Here is a 22,933-nt window from a genome sequence, read left to right on the forward strand (position 1 = left end):
AAAGTTGTGTGCTTAATGTTAGGTACCTAAATCCATACTTTAGGCAGATGAAGTGCCTTCCTTTACCGTGATCATTGTAGGTGCTCAGTCCCCCTGAAAAGGTCACTTAAGTGCCTTCCTGTAGGTGTGCAAATTAAAAGAGTAGCCATAACCATTGTAGTAAACTGAAATATAATGACAATCTGCATACTACTAGTGCGTCCTCACATGGGAGTTAAGGGTTAATCTATAAAATACTTTAAAATCTGCAGGTGAACCGTGTGAGTGTAAAAAGTTACTACAAGATTAGAGGAAATAAAGAAACCTCATGTGTCTGAAAAGCTGAGAGATAGGGTTGGTGGTTTGCCTTTGTAATTTGACTTGTGTGTCTCAGTACTTCTAAGGTTAGTAAACTATACTTGGCAAACCAAACTCCATAGTGAAGCATCGGTGAATAGAGCTAGCTAAGCTGTAGGGCAGCTGTGGCTAAGAAACGGTTATTTACTGTAGCTATAACCTAACACATTTTCATGTTGTAATACAATGCTAATATGTGGTGCTCTTAACAAATTGGCTTCTGGAAATAATGACTGTAAATTACTCTAGTTATACAACTAACCTCCTACCTGTTTTGTTTATGATTCATGTTGCAGCTGGAGCAGAATCCCTGGTTAGGGTTCGGCGCTATAGCGATTGCTGTATTATGTTCAGGATTTGCAGGTAAAACATTTCTGTATGCAGTTTGTTTTAAAAGAACAGGCCAGGACCTTTCCTCATGGGAAAAACTAAAACATTTCACATCTCTTATATTAACTATACTTATTGATTTACAAGACTGTTTGAGAGTTAAGCAAGGACTTCATCCCCTTCTGCACACAGTTTCCTTCTATTTCCTGTGGTTGTTACACTGGATTTGTGACATCACAATATTTAAATTGCAAAATATAGTGATGTTACGAACCCATGGTTTTGAGTTCAAGGCTGGCTTAAGCAGGAGAGGCGGGCCTGTGAGAGGAAGAGCCTTTCTTCATATATAAATATCTACAGTTATGCAAAAGGAAAATGAGAAAGTGACTTGCTCAGTACAGTTTTTTAAATAAAAACTCCTTTTCCAAGTTTGCTTTGGTGTGAAAGCTCCCTTAAGATTTAGAACAGAAGACCCACATTCTTCCAGGTGTGGAATGGAGTTCATTTCAATTTTAGGGCTGGTTCCGCCTCTGGAATAAGCCCTTCCCTAGTCCTGTGGGTGCAGCTGAAAATCAATGAGAGGCAGCGGGATCAGGTGTAATTTTAGATGGTGAGAGGAGAAGCAGGAAACATAGAAGAAATTCTATAAAAATAGAGTCTTTCCTTGCTGCCTTTTATCCTTTCACCACTACAGGAGCCAGGAAACTGGGAACAAGTGAACTGCCGTTAAAGGATAATTGCAGTTGTGTTTTCTACTGGATAAGTTTACAGGGTTCAGAAGGAATGCTTTCCTGGCTGTAAACTTAGAACTGGTGGAGTCAGTTGCTGCAAATCATACTGGGTTTTTTTTTCAGTTGAATAATTGGTCATGAACCAAGAATTATCACTTCCAACCACTTCTAGTTCTCACCACATGAAGCTTCCCGTGAGGCTCCTCTGGTTGTCACATGTTGTCAAGGCTGAATCCCCACTCTGTCACTCCAAGTGCAGAAGTAGGGCCCGCAACTATTTTAAAAATTAATACTTGCCACTCCAGGCCTGTATTAAACTCCTAAGGTTACAGCTTTTCTCTGGCCTTGGCTTGGTAAACGCTGCCACCACCCAAATGCAAAAAAACCCCCTTGGACCCAGGAAGGAGCACTTGGGAATTCCTCCCTGTGGAGTACCCTCAAGCCCTTCCCCCCCCTCCCCCCCCGCCGCTCTCCAGAGAAGAGCTGAGAAAGAAAACAAAGGAAATTAGCTGTTGCTACCATCTAATCAAACAACATGCACAAACCTCTTAGGATACCAAAAATCCAATCCTGTTCTTTAAAAAGGTTAATTTTATTAAAAACAAAAAGAAGAAAATACATCTGGAACTTAGGCTTTTGCTAGATTTTAAAAGAGCAATTCCAAAAATCAAGCACCCAAAATAGCTTTCTTGGGGGTTTAGCTTAAAGGTTACCAGCAAACAGAAGCATCTGGGATTAGCACAGAGGAGTCCACAAGCCAATCAGAAATAAAAGAAATAACCCTAATCGCATCTAGCTAAACATTCTGATTTACTTATGCATTTGGAGTTCAGATAAGTAGTTCTAGGCATGATCTGATGATTTATGATCATACCTGGCTTAAGTTGCTTATAGCATGGCTGCTCTCCCTCCAGACCAGAGAACAACAGACAAAGGGAAAGTTTCTTTCCCAGTTTTAAAAGTTCTACCTTCCCATTGGCTTTTTTGGTCAGCTGCCCACTTTTTTTTTTTTTTTATGTGGGGGACTTTTTAACTCTTTACAGGTAAAACAAGTAGAGAACACCTACCAAGAGGGATTTTACAGCTAACTGGCTGGCTGTCCATCAAAGGGAGCTATCCTCCCAACTTTATTTATCACACATGTGCTGATTGCTATATTAGTAGAAAATTAATTCCTTTTGAAAAAAGATCTTCGCAAAACCAGCCTCATTCATAATACAGACCCCCAAAGTGCCTATCTAGGGCTCTAGCAGCCTTCTCCAAAGGGTTAAAAATACAAATAAAAAATTAATTCAGCAGCTATTCCTCAGCCTGAAACCAAAATGCCTTAATCAAGCCAGCATCACCTTCCCCACCTACCTCAGCCATTACCATGTCATGCCGTTCCCTCCCCAGCAGCCTGTGTAAATAGGTGGGCCTTGGCAGCCTACCCTGAAGATCAACAAATTCAAACCATTTAGGACCAGAGTGGGGGAGATTCAGAGTTGAGGGACACCTCTCTTCTATAGCGAGAGGGCATCAGGACTAGGTTCCTCCCTGACAACAATTATTGCAGTGTAGCATAGGGAAAGATATGGGTAGATCTAAAGCCATTTTGGGCTTTAAAGGTTCAAAACAACACCAAGTTCCACTCAGAAACCATTATGCAGTCACTGTAGAGCCCAGTGCATTGGTATCATGTACTGCCAGTGAAAATAACCACTTAATGAGCTAGCTGATACATTTTGCATTAGCTTCAGTTTCAGGGCTGACCAGGTAGAGTGTGTTGCGCTTGTCTAGCAAAGTCCACATCTGAAAAACAGTTGGAATCTCCTAGCCATACGAAAGTGGAAAAAAAGCTTTCTTTGAAACTATTGCTATTGTGATGATAATAGCAGCTGGGGATCCTGTGGACCTATAAAAATGGTTTTGTCCAATGTAAACTGACAGAATACCTTTTAATAATTCCAGTCTATATCAAGAATAGCTTCTCCTGAGTGCTGTCCACTCCATCACCCCCAGTAATATTGCCCAGTTGATTTGTGCTTTTTGTGTGCATTCAGATGTTTTGTACTAAATCTCAAGTATTATATCATTGGTCTGGAAAGCAGCCTCAGACAGTTGTGTTCTTCCGAGATGGTAACATTTATGGGTCATGTTGACATCAAAAGCAGCTTATTGAGCAGTTGATTAAAAAATAATTCAGACTTAGTTTTCCAACTGGCTGCAATGAATTATGTCTCAGTGGGCGGAAAGCAGAACAATGAGACCACTGTGAATTTAACAACTACTGTATCAATCACAGACTTTGGTTTTTTTGCTCTGCTCTTACAGTATATATCTCTGCAATGATGTCCAATTTTCCTGTTTAATTTTTGTATTTACACATGTGCAGTTATAAATCTGCTCTGTAGCCTCTGTATGTCTCATACATACTTGCTATGTTTTTTGTATTTTTTTAAATTCTGATGGTCTTAAACACTAATTCTATTCTTCATCAGTAAACTAGTAGCGTGGCCCTGATTTTTCAGAGAAGCTAAACATCTCTAGCTCCCTTTGACTTCAGGTGGTGTGGTGGGTGTCTAGCGCTGGTGAAAGTTATGCCCCTAATTTCTGTTATACAAGCACTTCCTCCTCTTCCCATTTCTCTTCATTTACCCATCCCATCCTGGTTCAGTGGTGATGTGAGGGCAGCAACTAGGAATAAATACAATAATTAACAAATGGAAAAGGGAAAGAGAGAACAGTCAGGATGAATTAGAAATTATGAAGCAAGAAAATTGATATGGGAAGCTAAAGACAGAAAAATCCATGGTTGTAAGGACAATAACAAATTTTCTCCACTATATCATGAGTAAAAGAAATCTTAACAATGGTATAGCCCAGGGGTGGACAAACTTTTTGGCCCAAGGGCCATATCTGGATGGGGAAATTGCATGCAGGGCCATGAATGTAGGGCTGGGGCAGGAGTTGGGGTTTGGGAGGGGGTGCGGTGTGCAGGAAGGGGCTCAGGGCAAGGGGTTGGGATGCATGAGGGGTGTGGGGTGCAGGAGATGGCTCAGGGCAGGGGGTTGGAGTGCAGGAAGGGTGTGGTGTGCGGCAGGGGGCTCAGGGAAGGGGTTGGGGTGCAGGAGGGGCATGGAGTGCGGGAGAGGGCTCAGGGCAGGGGGTTGGGGTGCGGCAGGGGGTTCAGAGCAGGGGATGGGGTGCAGGGTGTGGCAGGGGGCTCAGGGCATGGGGTTGGGGGGTGCAGGAAGGGTGTGGCATGCGGCAGGAGGCATTCCTTTTGAAAAAAGATCTTCGCAAAACCAGCCTCATTCATAATACAGACCCCCAAAGTGCCTATTCAAGGAAGGGGCTTGGGGTGTGGGGTGCAGGAGGGGTTCGGGTTGTGGGCTCTGGCCCGGTGCCACTTACCTGCAGCGGCTCTGGGGTGGCAACAGCGTGCTGTGGGGCTAAGGCAGGCTTCCTGCCTGCCCTGGCCCTGTGCCGCTCCCGGAAGCGGCCGGCACGATGTCCCTGCAGCCCCCAGTAGGGAGCGGGGGTGGCAGAGGGCCTCGTGCACTGCCCTCGCCTGCCTTAGCCCCACTGCGCCACGGGGGTGGCAATCTCGCAGGTCAGATCCAAAGCCCTGATGGGCCAGATCCGGCCCGTGGGCAGTAGTTTGCCCACTCCTGGTATAGCCCATTACTAGGTGAAGATGCTAAAATTGGTAATGCAGCAAAAGCACAAGTGTTCAATAAATATTTCTGTTCTGTATTTGGAAAGCAGTAGGATAATGTATTTGTGTCATGGATGATGAAATACTTTCCAAACTATTAGTAATTAAGAAGCATGTTAGACAACATCTACTAGGGATAAACATTTTAAAACGAGCAGACCTGGATAACTTGCACCCAAGAGTCTTGAACGAGCTGGTTGAGGAGCTCTCCAGCCCACTGATGTTAATTATCAATAAATCTCGGAATACAAAGGAAATTCCGAAGACTGGATGAGTTCTGTTGTGCCAGTATTCAAAAAAGGGCAAGTGTGGTGAACTGCGTAACCATAGGCTGGTTAGCCTGCCATCAACCCCAGTCATAATTATGGAAAACCTGATAGGGGATTCAGTTAATAAAGAATTAAAGGATGCCAGCTGACATGGTTTATGGAAAACTGAACTTGTCAAACGGGTTTAATTTGTTGATGAGGTTACAAGTTTGGTGGAATAAAGATAACTGCATAGATGTAATACTAAGTCAAACACCTTACAAAATTGTTAGAACCACTCAAGCTTCTCATTCAAAAAGAAGCATTATACAATATCAAAGCACAAGTTAAAGGGGTTAAGACCTGGCTAACTAACATACCTCAGAGTATTTGTCAATGGGGCTCATCATTGAATTGGGGTGTTTCTAGGGGCATTCTGCAAGGATCGGTACTAGGCTGATGCTATTCAACATTGTCGTCAGTGGTTTGGAAGTGGGGGGGTGTTAGGGGGCTTATTCCTTCACCCACTCACTTCCCTGGTCCTTCTCGCATGAGCAGAGAGCAACAATACCCGAAGTCCGAAGGTGCAAACAATTCAATGTTTATTAGGGTGAACTTCCAGCAAGCATGATTCCAGTTTCCTTCCTTAGTGTCCCCCTTCCCAGCTCTGACACCACAGAGCATTACCTGTGTCCCTATTCCCGTTCCCCACCTTAGCAAAACATGATTCCAATTCCCCACCCCCATTCCCTGTTCCCATTTCCCCCCTTAGCAAAACATGATTCCAATTCCCCACCCCCATTCCCTGTTCCCATTTCCCACCCCCACACACTTCCTGATTGACTGCAGACTATATAGTAAAACTTGAGTTCGGCTTAACTCTACCTTAACCAATCATTTTCCTGAAATTTAACTAACCAATCCTAACATATTGTAACATGATTATGTAACCAATTATATCCCACCACCTTAATTAGTTTACACCCAGCAAAATTAATTATACAGCAGACAGAAACAATCACAGAACCAGACAGAGATCATGCAAATAAACAATAGCAAAGTGGGAACTAGAATGACAAAACAATACAGAAGTGAGGATTTCACATCCCTACTATTGATAAGTGAGTTCTTGCCAGACAGGATGCTATCAAACTAAGTTTCCTTTTACATCTTCTAGGCACTTCCCTTTCTCTGGAGGCAATAGGCATTATCAGGACAGGATTGTATTCCTAACAGCCCAATAGCACCTTCTTTCAATGTGACTAGTTTGGAACGTGAGGATATGACCGTTGGCTTCCCAGCTTATGGCTGCCTCTGCTGCTTAGCCAAAGGCCTTAGCCTAAGAACAGGGCCTCAGACTGTCACAGTAAGAGAAGGCCCTTACACTGGCAGACAGTGATTTTGATTCTTTCTTTTATACCTCTAGAACTAGCTAAGTGATAAGAATACACCTAAATTCTTAGAGTATAGGCCTTTACAGACATGCCTGAATATCTGTATCCTAACAAAAAGAAAAGGAGGACTTGTGGCACCTTAAGAGACGAACAAATTTATTTGAGCATAAGCTTTCGTGAGCTACAGCTCACTTCATCAGATGCATTCAGTGGAAAATATAGTGGGGAGATTTATATACATAGAGAACATGAAACAATGGATGTTACCATACACACTGTAACAAGAGTGATCAGATAAGGTGAGCTATTACCAGCAGGAGAGTGGCGGGGAACCTTTTGTAGTGATAATCAAGGTGGGTCATTTGCAGCAGTTGACAAGAACCTGTGAGGAACAGTGGAGGGGATAAACATGGGGAAATAGTTTTACTTTGTGTAATGACACATCCACTCCCAGTCTTTATTCAAGCCTAAATTAATGGTGTCCAGTTTGCAAATTAATTCCAATTCAGCAGTCTCTCGTTGGAGTCTGTTTTTGAAGCTTTTTTGTTGAAGAATTGCCACTTTTAGGTCTGTAATCCAGTGACCAAAGAGATTGAAGTGTTCTCCGACTGTTTTTTTAATGTTATAATTCTTGACATCTGATTTGTGTCCATTTATTCTTTTACGTAGAGACTGTCCAGTTTGACCAATGTACATGGCAGAGGGGCATTGCTGGCACATGATGGCATATATCACATTGGTAGATGTGTGGGTGAACGAGCCTCTGATAGTGTGGGCTGATGTGATTAGGCCCTATGATGGTGTCCCCCTGAATAAATATGTGGACACAGTTGGCAACGGGCTTTGTTGCAAGGATAGGTTCCTGGGTTAGTGATTCTGTTGTGTGATGTGTGGTTGCTGGTGAGTATTTGCTTCAGGTTGGGGGGCTGTCTGTAAGCAAGGACTGGCCTGTCTCCCAAGATCTGTGAGAGTAATGGGTCGTTCTTCAGGATAGGTTGTAGATCCTTGATGATGCGCTGGAGAGGTTTTAGTTGGGGGCTGAAGGTGATGGCTAGTGGTGTTCTGTTATTTTCTTCATTGGGCCTGTCCTGCAGTAGGTGACTTCTGGGTACTCTTCTGGCTCTATCAATCTGTTTCTTCGCTTCAGCAGGTGCGTATTGTAGTTGTAAGAACGCTTGATAGAGATCTTGTAGGTGTTTGTCTCTGTCTGAGGGGTTGGAGCAAATGCAGTTGTATCGTAGAGCTGGGCTGTAGACAATGGATCGTGTGGTGTGGTCTGGATGATAGCTGGAGGCACGTAGGTAAGCATAGTGTTCAGTAGGTTTCCGGCATAGGGTGGTGTTTATGTGACCATCGCTTATTAGCACCGTAGTGTCCCGGAAGTGAACAGGGTGTGGTAAATGATGATGAGGACTGGGCAGTCACACAGAGTGATCTGGATTGCTTGGTAAGCTGGGCCCACTAAAACAAAATGCACTTGAATACAGCCAAATGCAAATTATACGTCTAGGATCGAGGAATGCAGGCCAGACCTGGAGAATAGGGGACTGTATGCTGGAAAGCAGTGGCACTGAAAAAGATTTAGGGGTCATAGTGGACAGGTAACTCAACACAAGCTCCCAGTGTGATAGTTGTATCCACTACAAACAGGTGCTGCTGTACAGTTGTGGGGTCTACATTTTAAAAAGGATGTTCAGAAATGGAGAGGGTGCAGAAGAGAGCCACAAAAATTATTCAGATGCTGGAGTAAACGCTTTATGGTGAGCTCTTTAAGTGTCTCAATCTGTTTACCTTAGCTAAAAGAAGATTGAGGTGACTTGATTCCAGTGTGTAAGTAGCTTCACGGGGAGACAATAATGGGTGCTAAAGCGCTGTTAGATCAAGCAGGGAAAGGCAGAACAAGAACCAATGGCTAGAAGCTAAGGCTCAACAAATTCAAATTAGAATTGGGACATGATTTTTTTTCAGTAAGGGTGATTAGCCATTGAAACAAAGAACCAAGGGAAGTGGTAGATTCTCCATTTCATCATATCAAGACTGAATGCCTTTCTGGAATGGGTTACCTAGGGAGGTGGTGAAATCTCCTTCCTTTGAGGTTTTTAAGATTAGGCTTGACAAAGCCCTGGCTGGGATGATTTAGTTGGGGATTGGTCCTGCTTTGAGCAGGGGTTTGGACTAGATGACCTCCTGAGGTCCCTTCCAACCCTGATATTCTATGATTCTAAGATGTGCTTTAGCCAAACAAGTTACTGGGCTAAATATACTGATAATAGATTAAATGTAATGGTTTGTGATAGACAGGTGGTCAACTAGAAGATGATATAATGATCCCTTCAGTCCTTAAACCTCTGTATATCTACAAACCTTTAAGAGTGATTTTTGCATTCACCTTTATTGAATTCTCTCTTTTCAGGAGTCTATTTTGAGAAGGTATTAAAGAGTTCAGATACTTCCCTGTGGGTGAGGAACATTCAGATGTACTTGTCTGGGATTGTGGTGACTTTAGTTGGTGTTTACATGTCAGAAGGAGCTCAAGTTCTTGAGAAAGGATTTTTCTATGGCTACACATATTATGTCGGGTTTGTCATCTGTAAGTATCTTTCAGTTCTGGTCCCCTGTGATGTTGCTTCCGACCGATTGATGCAAAACACTCAAATTCAGTAAACACCCTTTAGGGAGTGAGTTTGGAGAGGAAACATTTAGATTTCCTTATAAAAATTAAATAACTGCTTTTTCAGCACATTAACTAATGAATAGAACATCTATAATAATTCTAGTCATGTCCTTTCTGCTAGATGCCATTTAGACGATCTATTTTGCTGTGTGTGGTTTTTAAAATTACAGGTTAGCAAGATCAGATCATAGTACAAACAATCTATACACCATTACTGGGCTAAACAAATCATTTTTACACCAAAACTTTAATAATAAGAATGTCTTATTTGCTTCCCAGTGCTTGCCAGTGTTGGAGGCCTCTACACTTCGGTTGTTGTTAAATACACAGACAACATTATGAAAGGGTTTTCTGCAGCAGCAGCCATTGTCCTTTCTACTGTTGCATCGGTGATGCTGTTTGGTTTACAGATCAGTAAGTTGTTTTTGGCTAATATTTGAAGTGACCTCATATCCTTGTTTCATCCTCCCGAGTAGGCTGGTTACAGTGCATGTTATAATACTTTACAGTCTACTGTGGGGTGGTTGGTTTTTTTTAACCTTGGCATGTAATTTTTAGGACTGATGTTGGCTAGCGCTCAAGCTGTGTTGAAGCATATTTCCTGGGTATTGTCGTCCTATGTGTTCTAGTAATAGTATGCTTCGTGTTCGTGGGGGGGGGTTCAGATTTGCCCCTCCCTCCCCCAACATCCCTCACTTGCTACTGAGAAAGGCTGAATATCAAAACCTTTCATTTTCATGTTCACCAGAGGCTGGAACTCTTTCATGTTAAGTCGCTCCGTTCTGTCAGTTTCTGATCCTGTGGCTAATGCAAAAATTAGTATTACCGTATCTCTGGCAGATGTTGAGTTGCTGAGAGTAGCTAATAAAGGAACTGCTACAATATTTTCATGCAGCATTCACTAACTCTGAGCCAGTCCTAAGTTAACTTCTCAATTATTCCTGAAATAGGAATTCCCAGTCCACAGTAGTTGTTCTATAGAGTGCTGTAATGACTGTTACTGTCCTGTTTACACTGTGCCATGACTAGCCTGTGTGCATCAGGCAAACCCCAGCGTAGTGGTTTAAGGACAGATCTTACATCCTTCACTGCAGAGAAAAGGTAATATCTTTTATTGGACGAGTTTCTGTTGGTGAGAGAGACAAGCTTTCAAGCCACATAGAGCTCTTCAGGTCAGCTCTGTGTGGCTCGAAAACTTCTCTCTCTTACAAACAGAAGCGGGTCCAGTTAAAGATATTACCTCACCCACCTTCTCTCTCTAATGTCCTGCGACCAATGCGGCTACAACTACACTGCGGTCAGAATTCTGTCTGAGGTGACATTTGCCCAGCAGGAAGAGGCAGAGGGCAGTGGTGCAAGAACTTAAGAATGTGAGGGGTGGTATGACTTAATGAGGTGAAACTTGCAAGGGAATTTTGCATAAAGTGAAAAGCTTCCCAAGAGTTAGATCTGATGGGCTGTGGAACAGTGCCCCAGGGTGAGTGGTAGAAGCTTGACTGTCATTTTTAAAACTAGACTGGACAAAACACTAGAAAATGCACTGGAGGGAACTTCCTGGAGTGGCTGATCTAACTTCTGTGACAGAACCTCAGTTTTACTAATAGTACTCAAAAGTCAGACTAGATTTGGAAAAGCAAACTGTATCTAGATTACAATACTGTATCTAGATTACAGAATATTTTTTGATTAGAGGCCAATCATGGGTTTGTTTTGACCACATTGAATGAGCAGAATCCAGCAGTCACTAAGGAAGAACAAATACAGAATGGTAGGATGTCTGTTTCAGACTTGCTCCTCTGACCTTCACCATATGACTTACAAATTATTAGGATGACAGCTCACGTGTCCGTTAGAGTTGTATAAATTAAGGAGGATGTTGGAATAGTAGACTGTAACTTTCTCAGTTAAGTCTCCCTTGAAAGTTTTATTTTTTTGTTGTCATTTGGAGCTGAGTGTTTAAACAATGTTTTGTTTCCTTCCAGCTATAAGCTTTGCTCTTGGTGCTTTCCTTGTTTGTATTTCTATATACCTGTATGGATTACCTCGACAAGACACCACAAAAATCCAGCCATCATTAGAGACAGTGAGTTTGAAAGAGAAACTTATTAATATGTGATGTATGCCATAACAAAGGACAAGAGACACTGCAAAGGAAAGACGCGGGGGAAAAAAACCCTGTTTTTAATTAGCCTTAAACTAGTCATGGAAAGACTTAACTTGGACAGAATAAAAGCAGCAGTTAATTCTGGAAGAAACTGAAGGGTTTTCTTTGGATGCTACAGACTCTCCATTATTGCCAAGCTCCTGAAGAAGCTTGTTCATGTAAGGCATGTTCCTTTCATGTTGGACTGTGAGGAGCCCACCTACCAGCAATGCAGAATGAAGGAATTGAACCTTCTGTTGTATATAAAAGAGGGACATTCTCTCCGACTGTATATTTGAATGACTATATTGTGCCATTTATGGGCAGAAATACTCAAAGGCTTCAGAAGCTCTATTAAAGGAGATCTCATTACCAAAGCTGCTCCTTGCACTCATTTGGCTCTTGAATTCTGAAAATGTTGGTCTGATTTTCCAAATGTAGGGAAAGAAGAACCTTTCCTTTGACTAACAGGTGTATCGCAGGGGTGGGCAAACTTTTTGGCCTGAGGGCCATATTGGGGTTGCACAACTGTGTGGAGGGCTGGGTAGGGAAGGCTGTGCCTCCGCAAACAGCCTTGTCCCTGCCCCCTATCTGCCCCCCTCAGAATCCCCGACCCATCCAATCTGCCCTGTTCTTTGTCCCCTGATCGCCCCCTCCTGGGACCCCACCGCCTTTTCACTGTGACCTTTTCCTATTCTTTAAAATTCTTCTTATGGTAAAGAAAAGCCCCAACAAACAAAATAAGATAAATTTAACTTGACTATAGAGGGGCAATAGCAAAACTGAATGTACACAAAGGACCTTATTTGGGTTTATTATGCACTGTGACCCTCAGCAGGCCTGGAAAATCCCCTACTGCTAAGTGTTGACACTGCTATTAGGGAAGACTAGGAAACCCAGCCAGGGGCATCTAAAGGCTAGAAGCCAGTATCTGGGCTCTGAGGCATAGGTGGGGTGGCCTGCAATGGTGGCAGCTGGATGGTGGAGGCGGCAGCAGGGAGGATTGTCCTGGGCCCTGCAACCCTGAGGGACAGCTCTGCAGGCAGGTGCCCAACCCCACCTCCTTAATGTCTCTGCAGGCACGCCCAGCCTCCCTGCTCCCCACCTCAGTGATCTGCTGCTGGCCGCTCCCAACAGATGTGCCCGGGCTGCTGCAGAAGGGGTGTGTTCCCCACAGATTTTTGCTCCCCTATTTTTCTGTGGGGGGGGGCCCAAGAAATCGGCAGAAGGTAGGAATTCTGCACCCCCCCACAGGGCATAGACTTCCCCCAGGAGTATACAAATTAAGGGATTGATTAGCAGGGGAGCCCTAGGCTTGGTTAAGATAACATGCTCAATGGAGGATAGAAACGTAAATATTAGCTCATGTGTTCCTCTTCCTCATTCTCTGTGGTGCTTGTCTTTCAACACGAGGAAATGTAGTGACAACTGAGCTGATTCATAAAATGAACTTTCTCCTTTACCCCTCCCTCTGAGGCGAATTGAGCAGCTGTGCAGCTCCATCCATTTTAAGTAGCGCATAAAGAGCTAATCTGGCAGGGGTGGGGGCTGTACTTAGAACCAGTCTTCCAAGTACACAGACGCTTCGATTTTATTCAGGAAACACAGACAAATTCTGGCAGGGCCTTCTATTGCTCGTCATGAAATAGCAATAGGGTAATATGCTAGGCTCCCCTCCTTTCCACTATCATATTGTTTTATGGCACATCTGCTCCAAGGTCACAACTTGTGCTCGGTGGTTTTATCCTTAGATTAGGATGTGGTTCTCATGTTGCGGTTTCTTCATCTCAAAAAAAAAAAAAAAAATCAAAACCACTTCTCAGAGCCATCTTTTCTATTGAAACTGGGGAGAAGTCTCCTGGGGGGCAAAAGGAGGTTTGGCAGCTGGTCTAGGCCATATAGTTGAAGTGGGAACGATCCTAAAGGCAAGGGGAAATCCAGAACAGCCCGTAACAAATCATAGTTTGTATGAACTGCATTGCAGCAGTAGATGAAGCATCTACTGCCATTACACTATTAGGTTTAGATAAATTTTGATTTAATCACTAACAAGGGCTCAAGGTGGGTGGGTGGGAGAGTAAGTAATATTGAACTGGTTTCAGAGTAGCAGCCGTGTTAGTCTGTATTCGCAAAAAGAAAAGGAGGACTTGTGGCACCTTAGAGACTAAAAACATGAGTGAAATAAACTGAAGGGAGGACGCTTTTAGTGAGAGCAAGTGCAAGAGTAGGGACTCAAATGCTTGTGGACATGTGAGGGTGAAACACTGAATCTGTCTCCAAGCAAAGGCACCCTGCCCCAGCAAAAGAACCAAAACCCTCCCTGATACCTTGCATACCATCCACTAACAGAATCACTGGATATAAATGAGAACTCGGGAGTTACAGAAGATGCCAACAAGGCCAGATGTAAATGGATCGCCATGCTGACCCAGGTGTATGAAAAGAAAAGGGGAGACATCTATCCAATAACTGAAAGCTCTTTTACATGTAGAGAGGAAACGGAAGTACTAGGATTGTAGATCTCAAGTGGAGGAGAGCCTTTGTTCAATGGGGTATACAGTTCAATGGCAATTCTCTTAGGAAAAGGGCAAATTAAGTGCTCCAAGCTGTTGTAACTGGGCAAACATATGACCCTCCCTCATCGATAACAGGGATTACAGCCAACATTTCCAAATGGCTTGAAGCACTATCAAGGGTACAACGTTATGAGTGGCAGTGAGACAGGGAAATGGACAACAGGGTTCTGCCCCATGAGCAGCTGTTAGTACACTTGCCAGAGGCACAGGAGAACACCAAAGACCAGACAAGAAAAGAGTCTGCAGGACTCTGAGGGTCATAACAGTGGCTGGATTCTCATTAAGAACTTTTACTAAGAAGCTTAAATTTACATTGCAGGAGGCCTTTTCGTTACATCTGGCTTACAGGCGTGATTCCAAGAAGTTTCATTCCATTAGCTAGAACAGAACGTGCAGCCTGGAAGAGGCGGAGTCTTGCCTGCAAAATAAAAGTAACAATCAACTTATGCAGTCACATCATCTGAACAGCAGTTTATACTTCCGTGACCAAGGAGCATAGTCTCAAGGAAAGGGCTAGGAGGAAACCTGTTAAAAATGAAGACCGCTATCTGTGTGTCATCTTTATTTAAAAGGAGTCTGAGGATTAGGGTTTGTTCAACATTATGAAGATACAAAGTGCTGAATACTAGTAGCAGCTCAAGGACTAGAGGAAGCCACTTTCATCCTCCGCCACAATAGCACTGAACAACTGATCTAAGGGTGAAAGTGGCGGAATTTATTCTCAATGTTGTGGAGACCATTCAAGCCAAAGTCACAAACAGGTCTCTAGCCACATCCAGCCTGGCTTCCCTGACTGAGGGAACAAGACCCTGCTGCATAAAGCCTAGCATAGGAGCGAGCAGAGTGGAGAGCTGCCATGGTGGAACACGAGACAGTTGGTCTGGATCCACAAAGGGACTCAGCTGTTGCAATGCCTATCTTTTAGACACCTCTGGAACAATAATGGGATCCATAAAACCTGAGTTAGGTCCCTTGGCTCCTTGTACAAGAAGGGTGGGGACGTAGTATTGCCTCCCTTGTGATTAGAGCACTCACCCAGGGTGTGGGAGACCCAGGTTTGGTTCCCCCCTCTGCCTGCAGGGGAGAAGGGATCTCCAACCTCTAAAGAGTGTGCCCAAACCATCAGGATAGTCTAATATCTCCTGTTGAAGCCATTCCACTTGGTATAATTACTGAAAGAGTCACTGGGCCACAGAGACTGACTCCACAGACCGGTGGTTAGGGCACCCAGCTGGGAGGTGGGAGCTGCAGGGGCCAGTCCCCCTTGCTTCAAATCACTCTTATGCCAGGTGGAATAGCTTCAGCAGAAGAGACTGAGCAAGGCCCCCCCTTTCCCGATCAGAATATCCACTAGACCAGTGGGAGGGCACTCAGAGGTGGGAGACCCCTATTTAAATCCCTTCTCCCCATCATGCAAAGGGGCGAAGTGAACCTGATCTCCCACATCCCCGGTGAGCGCTCTAACCGCTGGGGTAAGCATTAGGGAGGCAGGCGGCACCTCCTCCACTGGTCAGATTTGGAACGTGCAGCTAACATGCCCACCACATTAGAGCCCATAAGAAGCCAGGCAGAGGAGTGCTTGTCTTCCCTGCTTCATGGATTGCACTGACGCGTAAGCATAAAAAGGCTGTGGATGCCCAGAGTGAGGCAGTAACTTCGGTGCCTGGAGGATTAGGCAGCAATTGAGTGAGGATTGTGTGGCTAGCAGTGGTACCTAATTCTGGGGCTTCGATGCCTAAGTCCTTAAGTGGATCTGAGCCACAGCAACGGTCAGAAAAACAAGGAGTTCCAAGCAGCACACAGGTAAGACACAGACACCTTGTGGCCACACTGGACCTCTGAGAAGCTGAGTATAGACATGTCCTCTCACCTTCGGCTGACAGCCTAGCATATTCCGGTTTGGTTGCACTGTTGCCGTAGCTGTGTTGGTCCGAGGATATTAGAGAGACAAGGTGGGCGAAGTAATATTTTTTATTGCACCAACTTCTGTTGGAGAGACAGCTCTTGAGCTACACTGAGCTCTTCTTCAGGTCTGGGAAAGGTACTCACAAGGCCTGTCTACGGTAAAAATATAAGTGGGGGGCTTTCAGCCTCCCACACTGCCCCTCTGAAGTCAGTGGAAATGCTCCTGGTGACGACACGCACCACTTACAGAAGAAGGATAGCCTGGACATGAACTGCTGCAGTAATTACTGCAATAGTTGTAAGATGACTTAACATAGGATCAGCAGGGAGCCGGGCCGGGCTGCTGCCTGGAGGCTCAGTGCTCCCCACGGGGAGCCCTGGTATTGCCTGGAGGCTCCCGGCTCCCCACCACCAGGAGCCCACCTGCTTTCCTGGGCTTTCCACTCCCCACCGCAGCCGGGCTCCTGGGGGAGAGCTCTGCACTCAGAGTCTGGGCAGCTCCTGGAGGGGAGCCGGAAGTCTTGGGGCAGTCACCAGGCTCCCCGCAGGGAGCCGACTGGCTGGGAGCTGGGGGGCACATCCTGGCTCCCTGTGGGGAGTCCAGCAGCTGCATTGAAGCTCAGAGCGGGGAGCATGGACAGCAGCTGTGTTGGGAGCAGGTACCTGGGGGCAGCCGAGCTCTAGCTGGAGCCCCCCACCTGCCCGATTGACAGTGCAGCTTTCTTGTCAATTTCACGGCTCCCAGCATGGAGCTGTGAAATTGTCAAGAATGACAGCCAACAGCTGATGTAAGTAACACAGTGTCTGCAGGGACACTGTGTCGCCCTAACGACACTGGCATAAGCCCTACGCCTCATGGAGGTGGAGTTATTACGTCCGTGTAGTAGAGCACTTACATCTGCGGAAGCCAGGCTGTAGTGTGTTCATTGACATAATTAAATTGATGTAAGCTGCCTTATGTTGACCTAACTGTAGTGTAGACCAAGCCCGAGTGTCACCGCAAAATACAAGGTGGAACAGATTTTTTAGCCTAAGTAATTAACACATATTCTAAGGGACCGGCAAGTTGAAGTGGCCTGTTAACATGCCTGCAGTCATAGGCCAAAACAGGGGTACAGTGAGTTATAGATTGTTGTAATAAACCATAAATCCTGTGACTTCATACAGTCTTTGACTTGTAGTGTCTAGCAAAGTTATGAATTTAAGCTCCCAGGCTTGTCTTTTGAAAGTGTTGTGCAGGTTTTCTTTGAGGATGGGGACAGGCAGGTCAGATATAGAGCGATCGCTTTGTGAAAAGTGTTCACCCACAGGTGAGAGGGTATTTTTGGTTGGAGGTTAAATTCAAACTTTGCTGTGCCACTCCTGAGTACCCTTCCCAGACCTGAATAAGAGCTCAATGTAGCTCAAAAGATAGGAGACAAGGGGGAGGACCTAACTCTCACCACTCTTCAGAATTACAGGGAATCTGACCTCACGTCTATCAAAAAAGTTGTGCTTACTAAAAGGTGCATTAAAGTCAATGGAGCTTTAAGATCAACCATATGGAATATCTTCTTTGTAATCTTCTCACTTATTTTTCACAACAGAACATTGCAAAGCTCAATCCTGAAGGAAGAGTCATCATCAAAGGCAGATACGCAATTACTTTTCAAATCAGTATGAGGCAGAACAAAAGATGGTGTAATTAGGGTAGCATTTACTCAATAGTTAAGGGATCAGATCTCTCGCCCAAAGATTCACAGCCTTCTAATTTGCATCTAGGTGGAACTGCACATAGGAGTAGACAGCCTATGTTGGCAGACTAGCAGTATAGACAATTTGTATTGTGTAGGTGGAATTACGGAGTGGGGGTTCAGTCACCTCACATAGCTCTGTCCTCCCACTTAAGCTGAGGAAACCATCAGAATGTCGGTTTGGAATGTCCCAGAATGTTTAACACTCTCCGGAATATTAGGGAGAAGAAAATGAGAGAGAAAGGGAACAACTGCTCTGAAGCAATTCCCTCTAAGTGGTGCTCAGAGTCACATTGAAGAGGTCCAGAGAGAGCCCTTGGCAGTCAGGGTGGGCTTGCAGCCATGAGTTCCTGCTCCTTCATTGGAAAAAAGGGCAATTCTGCAGCTCAGAACCAGCCTCATGCCATTCCTACAGTTAGTGCTTCCAAGAGCGCCTCTTAGTTTCAACTGTTTGGAGTGTGAATAGGTGTGGTCCTCGTAAGCAGTCGTTTGCCGGATAGGCAGTGTTTCTCTTTGGCTACACAGCTCAAGTACACTGAATTACAGTCACACAGCAATAATGCACAATACCTGGGCTTGTTCAGGGGCACTGCCTTTCACAGGGAGCGTTTTATGAGCCACAGCGGCAAGATGGCTGAAACAGAAAAGTGGATTAGAACCAGCAATTCCCTTAAGAAGAGCAGTTACATGGGCTGCAGAAAGCAGCAGAACTAGAAGATCCACCCCCAACCACCAGACTAAGATCAGTTTATAAGGGCCTTTGGGCAAACGGTCCCTTTCAGGACTGGATTCTGAGTTTTATGTCTCACAGCTGCCTCATAAAAGAAGAAATTACTAGTTTTGCTTGCTGGTACAGATACGATTTTAGAAGAACATACTGGAAATATGAGATAGGGACCAAAGCGTTATTTGGTCTGGGGCACTGTAACATTTCCGAAGGGACACCCACTCCTGCGTCAGTGATTACAAGTTTGATTTGTATTATCAACTTATTCTGCTTCAGTTATCCTCCTTTGTTTCTCCCTCTCCCCTCCTCCAAGAGAAGAGCCTGAGCCACCACATTTAGATCTAGATCCAACCCTGTCCCATGTGCAAAGGGATGCAGATTTGGGGTTTTAGGTCTGCCCACAAGGCCTAGCTGCGGAGTTCAGATTGGGAACAGTGCACCCGGACGCCTGGAGGGTCTACGCTTGCTTGTACTGACTTGTCTGTGTTGCTGGAGTTTGATTCTAGTGAAACTGAGAATTAAAGCTGTTCAGCAATAGCAAATATTTCTTTCCTTACCTGAGCGTTAGGAGGTAGCTGACAATGTGCTTGGGCTGAAGATCTTCAGAAGATTTATACAGTACCTCATCGTAGCTGGGGAGAAAGTAAGGGACAGTTCAGAGCTCAGTTTGCAATCACAAGAAAACTAACTAAAGTTCTTAGAACAGGAATAAAGAAAGGGAATAGCATCATCATAATACGGAAGTACATTTAAAACTTGCTGAATACATACTGTAGATTTCAGAGCTCACAACAGGTGGTCAAAAGCAAAGATAATAAACAGTTGCTCCTGGAATATTATGTTCTGCTTTAAATCTTATCACTCACTGTGGGTCCTTATTAGAAGAAAAATCTACATTAAAATGACCACTTGAGGCACTGTCATAAAGCAGTACCTTAAAGGATGTGGCCTTTTAATAAAGGGGACTCAGAATTTTCAACAGCTTAAAGGGACTCTCATAAAATTACAATTAGTAGATACAAACAAAAAAGTTGGTTCTCAAAATATGGAAATATAGTCAGCTGAGATGAATAACAGTATTAAAACTCAAACATGTACAGATCTGCAGAGAGAAAATTTTCCCGAACAGTTCTGTTGCATGCTCTCTCTGGCAGGCTAGTAGGAATAATCCTGCACCTGACAGCTCTGGCCTTCAGAGCAGGGTCCCCTCCAAAGCAGAACTATGAAAGAGGCTCTTCTGCCACTCTGCTCTGCTCTTCGATAGATTTCCACGTCCTCCCATCCCAATGTGCGTTCTTACAAAAGCAGAGCTTCCCTGGTAGTGTTATCTCTTGTGGTCAAGTTACAGCAAAACTGGGGAGTGGACACAGCAGGGCAGGCAGGGTGGGGGAGGACTCAGCAACCAGGAGACGATCTTAGAGGAACTGCACTTCTATGATTGCTCCACATTAACCTCCCTTGCATGCAAACCAAAATTGACTTATTTATTTTTGTACTGCTGTAGCGCTAAGAGCCCCAGTCATGGCTGAAGACTTCATTGTGCCAGGTGCTGTCTAAACACATGATGAAAAACGTTTCCTGCCCCGAAGAGCTCACAGCCTCATGCACGTGTGCTGCATCAGTGGCCATGTGTAGGGTCTTGGGGGAAATGTAGCAGCTGCTAGCCAAAGGTGAGTTGTGTTGCCACAAGATGTGATTTTATTTTAAAAACAATAACAGTTGCTGGTCTCATGAGTGAAGTGGTCAGTATTACACACTGGTTTCCATTTAAAAGGTACTTAAGAACACCATGAGCTGTGTGGCAAGACATCTCCTTCATCTCGCCCGCTCTAGCAATGGCGGGCCTGGGGTAAATCAGCCCCACTCTGGGCAGTGTTTGCCTTCCCCCTTCTGTGTTCCTTTGGCCGTGTTTCCAGGGTAGGCCCCAAGGTCAGTCTAAGAGGTGATCCTTCACCAAACAAAAGGGAAAACGTCTCAAACACAAAACCAAAAGGGGGATACTTCCCCTGCCTCCTCGCTGGGGCAGGCATCATCCCGTTGCTTGCCCCATAGCAGGTGCTCAGGTTTGGCTGTTCCCCTATGAGAAGGAGCCCAACCCCTTAGCCTGGAGAAGCTTATTTCCCTGCTACCAGTAGCCTGGCAGTAGTTTCTCCCTCTCCTGCCTTTTCTCTCCCCAGAGGTTTTTTTTTTTAAAGGCCTCAGGCAGCCCTTAATTGGGTTCAGGTGTCCCTAATTGACCTGAGGTAACCCCTCATCAGCTTTACTCCTGGGGGATTTCTGCACTAACGTGGGGGCGCAGAATTGATATGGCCCGCATTTTTCTGTGCCCCCCTCCCCACGCAGAAAAAGGCCAAACAAAATCCGCTGGGGGACATGTGCCTCGTCCCCGGCAGCCCAGTCAGCGCGTCCGTTCCAGCGTGCTTGGAGCAGCCTCAGAGACAGGGCATGCGTGCCTGCGTGATCACCCGGGGGGCTGCGCGTATGTGCGTGCCAGTGTTACTTCTGGGGGGACCCGCAGCAGAAAACGCCCCCCCGCACAGTGCCTGCTTTTCCCTGCAGAAAATGACGGAGAAGCCGCTCTGCGAGTGACCGTGTATGCAGTTTTTTTGGGGGGGAGGAATTGCCCCCCAAACGGAGGCGATGCATGGGGGGGGGGGAGCACATGGGGTTACGTGCCACTGCCCCCCTCCCTCCTTATTTCTGCAAACGCAGAGCTTCCCAGCTCAGAGGTTGCATTGTCCAGCAACAAGACTCTGCAGCTGAACGCAGCCTCCTGGGTCCTAGTGCCAGCTGTGCTCCCCTTCTGTGTTCTGGAGCCTTCCTGTTTTCTGTGGAACAGGGAGTTCCCACGGTGGGCCTGAGTAAGGGGGAGTGGCGGAAACGAGGGTAGGGGTGGGGGTGGGGAAGAGGCAGTGGGGAAGGAAGGGGGTGGAATAGGGCAGAGGGAGGGAATGTGGGAGTGAGCAGAGGAGGATGGAGAAGATAGGGGAATCATGGGGTGAGGGGCAGCAGGATCCCGGCATGTGGCATCCCCTCGACAGCAGCTGGGGCTCCCCTATTAAGCAGGCCCATCGAACCCTCACCCTGACAAGCCCTATCCCCCTACAACTGGACCCCTCTTACAAGCCCCCCACACCCAGACCCCCACCCCACTTGAGCCCCAACCAGCTGCACCTGGACCTCCACCCTTCCAAGCCCCACTCCCCCAGCATGCAGACCCCCCCCTCACGCCCCCACATCCAGACACCTCCCCCAGCCAAGCCCCATCTCCCCATACCCAGACCCCCTCGCTGAGCCCAACCACCATCACCTGGATCCCCTGGGTAAATCCCATTACTTCTGCACCTGGAACCCCACAACGTGCCCCTGTGCATCCAGATCTTCCACTGAGCTGCCCACACCCACATTGCCCCCCACAGAAACCTCTCACCTCACACCTGGATCCCCCCACACTAAGCCCCTCCACACTTGGGTCTTGCTGGGCTGAGCCTGCCCACCCACACCTGGTGCGCCTGGCACAGAGGGGCAGGGCCCCAGGGTGTTTCTGGGACAGGCCCAGCCCTTGCACTGTGTCAGGGTCAGGTGCAGCCTCACTGCCGAGTCCCTGGACTAGGGGAGGTAGGGGCTTCAGGGTGATCTCCCACCTCAGTGTAGCCAGTGGCCTGTGTTCTCCACTGCCACGCTAGAGCTACACTTATTTATTGACAAATAAAATTTGCAGAATTTTAAAATATTTTGTGAATAATTTTTAATTTTTTGGCACATAATTCCCTCAGGAGTATCAGCCTGTAGGAAAAAGGACCTTTAACATTCTGGGGCTAACATATCAGCCTTCCCACACCCTCTTGCAGCCGTCCGGCCTGACTTTGTCACAGCTGGTTGCTAATACCAAATTCACTGAACTGTCAAGTGGCTATTAAATGAAGAGGCATGTCTCTGCTACTGCAATCTGTAGCCACATGAAATAAACTAATGAGTAGAGCTGGCTGAAAGTCAGAATTTCCCATCCATGGGAAATTAAAAAACAAAACCGTTCAGCTTCAGAACAAAACAATATTTCAAATTTGCTGTGGAAGGGAAATTAGAAAAAATTAGTTTACAACTTTTTGAAATTGACCCTGGGAGCCAAAAGCCTAGAAGCCCTGGGAACCACAACTGAGCCGGGAGCCTCAGAGCTTGGGAGCTGGCGTTTGCAGCTCTGTGACAGAGAGCCTGGAAGCCATGAGAGCTGGGGACCCTGGAAGTCCTGGGTCTGCTGTGCTGGGGCAGTCACATGGCTGAGCTGCCCTGTGTTCCATCAAAAGTTCATCAACACCGACATGTTTCCATGAAACATTTTGGTTTCAACAAATTGGTATTTTCAGCTTTGTCTGAAAATTCCTGAGCGGATCTCCTAAAGAGTTCTTCTGTCTAGCCTCTGACTGCCAGAACCTGGG

At 45.8% G+C, this 22,933-nt stretch overlaps 2 protein-coding genes across 3 annotated transcripts in view; one reads left to right on the forward strand and one right to left on the reverse strand.

Moving 5' to 3' along the window:
* The window catches only part of SLC35A1 (solute carrier family 35 member A1), a 28,768-nt gene extending 16,835 nt beyond the window's left edge, over positions 1–11,933 (forward strand). The window contains exons 5-8 of the mRNA XM_084622588.1: positions 633–699; positions 9,153–9,329; positions 9,693–9,827; positions 11,396–11,933. Coding sequence (XP_084478714.1) covers positions 633–699; positions 9,153–9,329; positions 9,693–9,827; positions 11,396–11,529 — 513 coding nt within the window. The 3' untranslated portion in view covers positions 11,530–11,933. The remainder of the gene's footprint in view (positions 1–632; positions 700–9,152; positions 9,330–9,692; positions 9,828–11,395) is intronic.
* Positions 11,934–14,406: 2,473 nt separating this feature from the next.
* RARS2 (arginyl-tRNA synthetase 2, mitochondrial) overlaps positions 14,407–22,933 on the reverse strand; it is a 56,491-nt gene continuing 47,964 nt past the window's right edge. For both annotated transcript variants that reach the window (XM_084622783.1, XM_084622784.1), the window contains 3 exons: positions 19,055–19,129; positions 18,341–18,404; positions 14,407–14,550 (listed from right to left, as the gene is read on the reverse strand). In XM_084622783.1, coding sequence (XP_084478909.1) covers positions 14,464–14,550; positions 18,341–18,404; positions 19,055–19,129 — 226 coding nt within the window. In that variant the 3' untranslated portion in view covers positions 14,407–14,463. The remainder of the gene's footprint in view (positions 14,551–18,340; positions 18,405–19,054; positions 19,130–22,933) is intronic.

Source organism: Lepidochelys olivacea, assembly GCF_965140295.1.
Source record: "Lepidochelys olivacea isolate rLepOli2 genome assembly, chromosome: 3".
NCBI classification, from domain to species: domain Eukaryota; kingdom Metazoa; phylum Chordata; order Testudines; family Cheloniidae; genus Lepidochelys; species Lepidochelys olivacea.